The sequence below is a fragment of the Aphidius gifuensis genome, linkage group LG2 (assembly GCF_014905175.1).
Source record: "Aphidius gifuensis isolate YNYX2018 linkage group LG2, ASM1490517v1, whole genome shotgun sequence".
In the NCBI taxonomy this organism is placed as follows: Eukaryota; Metazoa; Arthropoda; class Insecta; order Hymenoptera; family Braconidae; genus Aphidius; species Aphidius gifuensis.
Window position 1 is genome coordinate 6,321,508 of NC_057789.1, and position 7,538 is coordinate 6,329,045.

A 7,538-nucleotide genomic window follows, 5' to 3' on the forward strand; every position below is an offset into this window, starting at 1 on the left:
GCAAATGGATGGATTTATTTAACAATGAATTTGATTAATAATTACTATCGTGATGTCAAGATAACACTAACACAAGCTCAACGAGCAATCAATGAAACATCAAGAGATATTCGTCCATGTGATCCAGACAATCATGAAAGAGGTTCATTATTTTTATATAAAAAAAAAAGAATATTGATAAATGAAATTTTAATGTTATTTTAATTTTTTAACAGGTGTTACTTATGAACGTTTGGTGCATTTTATTCAAGCTGATTTATACTCTGGATGTTATCAACATCCTGATTCATTCGATTGCGATAATTCAACAAATATTAATACTATGTATTATGATGTAATTGATCACAATTTATTATTATTTTTTAAATGAATTATTTAAAATGATTGAAATAATAATTGATAATTAATTGTGTTTTTTTTTTTTTGTCCACAGTCAAATGATGAAGAAAGAAATGTTGAATATTATGCAGTTGATGTAGGACCAACTCCTTTTTTTATTTCAATACCAGTATTTACAAATAAATATGGTAAATTTGAAAGTAATAAAAGCTTAACTTGGAAAAAATGGCATATTTATTGTAAAACTGAAATATGTTATGATGATAGAATGGATAGCGAAATAACTGTTAGAAAATTTAGTTTAAATATAGCTAAAGCATCACATGGCTAGTATGTATTAATTAAAAATTTTATAATTATTATTAATTTTAATAAATGTATATAATTTTTTTTTCAATTGACAGTGTTGTAACTGGAGTTAGATTGGCAGTTAGAAATCGTACAATTTATGTTGATATACAAGAAGGGCTATTTGTTGATAATGTTGTTGTTCCTGAAAGTGTTAGATGGAAAAATACAACTGAATCAAATGATAATGTTGCTGTATTGAATCAGTATCAACGTATAGTTAGTATTGATGATATTTATTTGCCAAAAGGATCATATGTTAATGGTGTTAAATTTGAAATGAATGAAAAAATAATGACACTACGTGTTTATGGAATTAATGAGAATGGTAGTGTGATTGAAAAAACTCCTAAATTACATATGTTGGACTTGAGGTAAAAAAAATTTTAATTATTTACTTTTAAACATTTAAAATACAATATATTATATTTAATATTATTATTTATTTATTGTCAATAGATATTTTAGAGAAGAAATAAAATTAGAAAATTCCGATGTTTCTGAGCTCATGCCAAGTGCAATTGAAGAACAATTAATTGGTAAACCAGGCAAAAGTTATGTTCGATTTCAACCAACTGATTTTTTTAAAGATGCTGGACAAACAACTGTTCCTTATCTTGATATTCAACCAGTTGTTACAAATCCACCATCACCAATTCAAGGCCTTGGAGTTTACTACAAAGGCCACAAGGGTTATGGTGGTTTTATTGGTCTTAAATTATTAACTGTTGATATATCTGATAAATTAAATCTTGATACAGTTGATCGTTTATCAAATAATGTTGATGATGTTCTTAATAAAATGGAAAATGAAGAGTTGGATATTCAATTAAAGGAAGAAGAGTCATCAAGAAAATACAATGATGATATAATGGGAAAATATGATATATTATATAATCAATATTATCAATATAATCAGTATAATCAATATTAATAAAAATATAATAAATGTATGAAAAATTAATAAATAAATAAATGTTACTTAATTTATATCAATTGACTTTGTTGATTTTTTTTTTTTTTTTATTTAAATATATATTATTATAAAATTAAAGACACGTATCTAAAAAATAAAAATTACATGACATGATTCATCATGACCTTCAGATAAGAATATTAAAATAATTTTTTTTTTATTGTTAGACATAAAAATTTTCAAGAATATTAAATTTTCTGTAAATAATTTTATTTTTTTTAAAATTATTTTGGTGGGTTTTTTTTACTAATAGTGGTTAAAACCAGATTGAACTGGTTTCTAATCAAGTTTATTTATAACTTCTAACATAAAAGACATTTTTTTTTCTTTTGTTTAGCCAGTGATAACAATAAAAATAATAAAAAATCTAGATACAACTGGTTTAAGCTTTAAAGAAGCACACGTTTATTATAAAAGGTCATATTTTATTTGAAAAATATTCAGTTATCGTTTGGAAATACCCAGGTGAGAAAAAAAAATTTATAAAAATTATATAAAAAAATACACATTAAATTATTTATTTTACAACTAAAATTTTATTTAATTTATTTAGATAAATTTAATTTTCAAAAAAGCACACGCATATTGAAAAAAAAAATGAAGAAAATTGTCATCTGTTTATTGCTGATAGCAATAATGTTGATTAATCAATCAATTCAAAGTCAAGAAGACAATAGCAATAGAGTTCTTCGACCACTTGTTTATGATTTTGAATCAAATAGTGAATCTGATTCAAGCTCAACAACTGATTCAATAAAAGAATTAACAATGCGAGCATCAGCTGCTGGTTTTTTTAGCTTACCTTGGCCAACTGGTCCTCTTCTTGGTATAATATTATCATTATTTGTCGAAGTATATATAAATTATCAGCACAATTTGAAAGATGAAACAACACTTGTTAATTCAAAAATACTTGCAAAAGGTATTCGCGAATTACAAAAATTTATTCACACTGAATCAAATCGTGTTTTGATAGATTTAGAAGAGGTTATTTTTGATCAAACAATGATCAATAAATTACGTAATTCATTGGATGAAATTAATCGTTGTCATGATAACACATGTGAATATTGTTTATTTGAAAAAAAATGTCCACGTGTTGTTAATAATTATGTAACTGAATCATTGATTAATCCAACAAGTTCATACAGAACAAAACTATCAGAAATAATACCTGATTTTATATTGAGTGAAAAGACACCAATTGATTTAATTAAACCACCAATGAGAATATTTGATTACATAGCCTGGAAAGAAAATTTTTTGGTAATTTATATTTATTTATTTTTATGTATATAAATTTAATTATTATTTACATTTTTTTTTTTGTAGAAAAATAATGATTTATATTGCAACAATACTGCATCAAAACATTCAAATATTTTGCAAGTTTCAAGGTATATAACAAGTACTTTGACAAAAAGTTATTCAATGATAATTCATCAGTACATAGAAAAATATAATTTCTATAAAAAAAATAATCTTACAGAAGGTAAAATAAAATATACAATAACAAATTAATTTACAATGATTAATTTAATTATGTTTAATTTTTTTTTAGAGTCAAAAAATTCATTGTATTCAACGATGCTTTTAATTAATGATTTTTTTAATGATATTAATGTGATTGTGTCTGAAGCAAAGGAGGCAATGGCAAAAACATCAAAAGAAATTCGTCCATGTGATCCACAATATCATCAAAGAGGTATACATTAATAAATAGGACAAATTAATTTATCATTTTTTTTTTTTTTATTAACGATTAATTGGTTAATTAATTAATGTTTTTTTTTTTTTTTTTTTTTTCAGGTGTCACTTATGAGCCATTAGTTAATTTTATTCAGGCACAATTATATCGTGGCTGTTTTGCAGATCCACTGGCATTTGATTGTGACAAAAAAACAAATATTAATACTCAATTTGTCAATGTAAAAATTGATATTTATTTATTTATTTAATCAACATTATTATATATTTAAAAATTATTTTTTTTTACAGCCTAATGATAAAGAAAGAAAAGTACAGTACTTTGCAGTTGACAAGGGATTACGTGTGATGGGAATTGGTCCATCAAAACATGTAAAAGAATTTGGTAACAGTACAAATATAGAAAATTTAGAAAAAAAAACAACTGAATATTATTGTATTCCAACAATATGTTATGTTGATGATAAAGACAATGAATATACTGTTAGAAAATTCAGTTTAAATACAGCAAAAGCATCAGATGGATAGTAAATATAATTTTTTAAAAATAAATTATTTAAAAAATAATAAAAATAATATATTTATAATGATTTATTTACAGTGTTGTAACAGGTGTTAAATTATCATTGAAAAATCGTATTTTTTATATTGATATACAAGAAGGTAAATTACTTCAAGGTGTTCTTGTTGATCCTGACAGTTTAAGATGGAAAAATACAATTGAATCAAATGATAATGTTATCACATTAGACAGAAATCATAGTTCAGTTAATATTGATGATGTATACTTGCCAAATGGATCATTTGTAACTGGTTTGAAATTTTTACATTAACATTAATTAATTAATTAATTTTGTATAATATTTATGATGAATTAATTTTGATATTTATATTTTATTTTAAGGTGTTAAATTTGAAATGTATGAACAAGCTCTGCAACTGCGTGTTTTTGGAAAAACTAATCAAGGAATAGAAATTAATGAATCTTCTATTTTCAATAAAACAAGGTATAAAATTATTGATAAATTCACTTGACGTTGTTATATTAATTTTTTACAATTTATTTGTCAATAGAAAAGAAATAAAATTGGATCATCCAGGTCTACCTGAACTTGTGCCATCTAGTATTGAACAAAAATTAATTGGTGAATCAGGCAAAAGTTATGTTAGATTTCAACCAAGTGATTTTGAAAAAGATGCTGGACAAACAACTGTTCCTTATCTTGATATTCAGCCAGTTGTTACAAGTCCATCAACACCAATTCAGGGTATTGGAATTTACTACAAAGGCTCCAAAGGTTATGGTGGTTTTATTGGTCTTAAATTATTGACTATTGATATTTCTCATAAATTAAAAAGTAAAGCAACACGTGAATTATCAAAAGAAATTAAATATGCTCTTAAAGAATTAAATAAATTCCCAAAAAAAAAGTCTCCAAAAATTTATGAAAAAGAAGAAGAAGAAGAAGAAGAAAAAAATCGTAAATTAATTTAAATATTAAATCAACTTTAATTATTGTTTATAAAATTTAAAAAATTGTTAATAATGATTTTTTAATTATCAATAAATAAAAAGCTCTAAATATATTATATGATTTTAAATTTTTTGGCGCCCCCGCCATTTAACGATCCTAGCACCATCTATATTTGTTGTTTTCTTTTTTTTTTTTCTCTTTTCTCTCTTGCTCTATAAGATTTTTCATAAACCTTGGTGTTGAAGATTATGAAACGATAAGTCAGGCTAAAAATCCAAGTTTACTGCCTTCAATAATTATTAATTTTACCAAAAAAAAATATCCTTGTAATTAATCTTTCTAAATAAATTAATTAATAATTAAAAACAATGCAGGCCAATATGTGGAATTTAATGACAACAGTCAGAGTAAGTCAACAATTAATAAATATTTTATTCATTTATTTATTGGTGTTGAAAATATATAACCTTGTTCAAGGGTTAATGTAGATTATTTTTTTTGTAAATTGTCCATATGATTATCACAATTATCATCTGTATATTATTTATCTATGATTTTCCTTTTTGTTAATTAGCCAAAGTAATGAATAATGATAATTTTTTTATAGCCTGTATGCATAAAACGTGCCATAAATCCAACATTAACAGCATTACAACATAGATATGCAAGTACAATTGATGCTGATGTTGTTGTCATTGGAGCTGGACCTGGTGGTTATGTTGCTGCAATTAAAGCTGCACAACTTGGTATGAAAACAGTTTGTGTTGAAAAAAATCCAACACTTGGTGGTACATGTTTAAATGTTGGTTGTATACCATCAAAATCACTTCTTAATAATTCCCACTATTATCACATGGCACACAGTGGTGATTTAGCAAATCGAGGTGTTATTGGTAAGTCTAATTATTAATTTATTTAAAATGGTATTTTAATATCATATGGTATTTATTTATTTGACATAGTTGGAGATGTTAAATTGGACTTGGATAAACTTCTTGAGCAAAAAGACAGTGTTGTCAAGGCATTAACTGGTGGAATTGCTGGTTTATTTAAAAAAAATAAAGTTGAATGGGTCAAGGGACATGGAAAAATAACTGGTAAAAATGAAGTTAGTGCTTTGGGAGCTGATGGATCAGTTGAAACAACAATAAATGCTAAAAATATATTAATTGCAACTGGTAGTGAAGTAACACCTTTTGGTGGTATTGAAATTGATGAAAAAACAATTGTATCATCAACTGGAGCATTATCATTAAATCCAGTACCAAAAAGAATGATTGTTATTGGTGCTGGTGTAATTGGTCTTGAACTTGGTTCTGTATGGCAAAGGTACAATTATTATTTGTCAATATTTTTTATTATTAAACAAATTTTAATGTTTATATAAAATTAAAATTATAATTATTATTTTTTTTTCTTAGACTTGGATCTGAGGTAACTGCTGTTGAATTTATGTCATCAATTGGAGGTGCTGGTATTGATGGTGAAGTTAGTAAAACAATGCAAAAAATTATGTCAAAGCAAGGACTTAATTTTAAACTTGGTACAAAAGTAACTGGAGCAACTAAAACAAGTTCTGGTGTAAGTGTAACAATTGAAGATGCTAAAGATCCAAATAAAAAAGAAACACTTGAATGTGATGTATTATTAGTATGTGTTGGTAGAAGACCATATACTAATAATTTAGGTCTTGAAGATCTTGGAATTGAGAGAGATGAAAAAGGAAGAGTTCCAGTTAATAATAGATTCCAAACAGTTGTACCAAATATATTTGCAATTGGCGATTGTATTCATGGACCTATGTTAGCTCATAAAGCTGAAGATGAGGGTATTATAACTGTTGAAGGTATTGCTGGTGGTGCTGTACATATTGATTATAATTGTGTACCAAGTGTTGTTTATACACATCCTGAAGTTGGTTGGGTTGGTAAAACTGAAGAAGATTTAAAAAAAGAAGGAATTGAATATAAAATTGGTAAATTTCCATTTTTGGCTAATTCAAGAGCTAAAACAAATTTAGAAACTGAAGGTTTTTGTAAAGTATTGGCATGTAAAAATACTGATAAAATTCTTGGTGTTCATATGATTGGACCAAATGCTGGTGAACTTATTAATGAAGCTGTACTTGCTATGGAATATGGTGCAAGTGCTGAAGATGTTGCACGTGTTTGTCATGCACATCCGGTAATTATTATTTATTATTATTAATATATTTATCTTAATCAATTATTATATTTACATTTTATATTTGTATTTAATTACAGACATGCTCCGAAGCACTCAGAGAAGCACATCTTGCAGCTTACTTTGGCAAACCAATTAACTTTTAATTTTAAACTCATTATCAAATTTCTCAATTTAATACGACTGAGATAATTAATTCAACTTAGATTTTACCCTAATCTATTTAAAAAAAAAAAAAAAACAAAACTGATAAACAAAATTTAAATATATAATTCTGATATTTGATCTGCACGATTGTAAAAAATAAAAAACAAGAAAACATGAACAAATGCACTTAAGCTTTGCTCAAATCCATGTGAATTTAGGGTTGTAAATAATAATAATTAAAACACAAAAAAAAAAAAAAAAAAAACCAACAAGTGATTGATTATTGAGTTTTTATTTTTAACAGCTGATTGTCAATGAGCATTGTATTTATTTAAAACCAAATAACTTCAAGATTGATAAAC

General features: G+C 25.1%; 2 protein-coding genes across 2 annotated transcripts; both read left to right on the plus strand.

Moving 5' to 3' along the window:
• Positions 1–2,993: 2,993 nt before the first annotated feature.
• LOC122849424 lies at positions 2,994–4,203 on the plus strand. The gene is made up of 5 exons (XM_044148122.1): positions 2,994–3,155; positions 3,225–3,368; positions 3,473–3,591; positions 3,662–3,897; positions 3,972–4,203. The coding sequence occupies exons 1-5, from the start codon at positions 3,095–3,097 to the stop codon at positions 4,201–4,203; spliced, it is 792 nt and encodes a 263-aa protein (XP_044004057.1). The 5' UTR covers positions 2,994–3,094.
• An 847-nt stretch (positions 4,204–5,050) lies between these two features.
• LOC122848703 (dihydrolipoyl dehydrogenase, mitochondrial) lies at positions 5,051–7,275 on the plus strand. The gene is made up of 5 exons (XM_044146956.1): positions 5,051–5,252; positions 5,453–5,738; positions 5,808–6,174; positions 6,267–7,029; positions 7,110–7,275. Exons 1-5 carry the CDS (start codon positions 5,214–5,216, stop codon positions 7,173–7,175), a joined length of 1,521 nt encoding a protein of 506 aa, XP_044002891.1. The 5' UTR covers positions 5,051–5,213; the 3' UTR covers positions 7,176–7,275.
• The last annotated feature ends 263 nt before the right edge of the window (positions 7,276–7,538 follow it).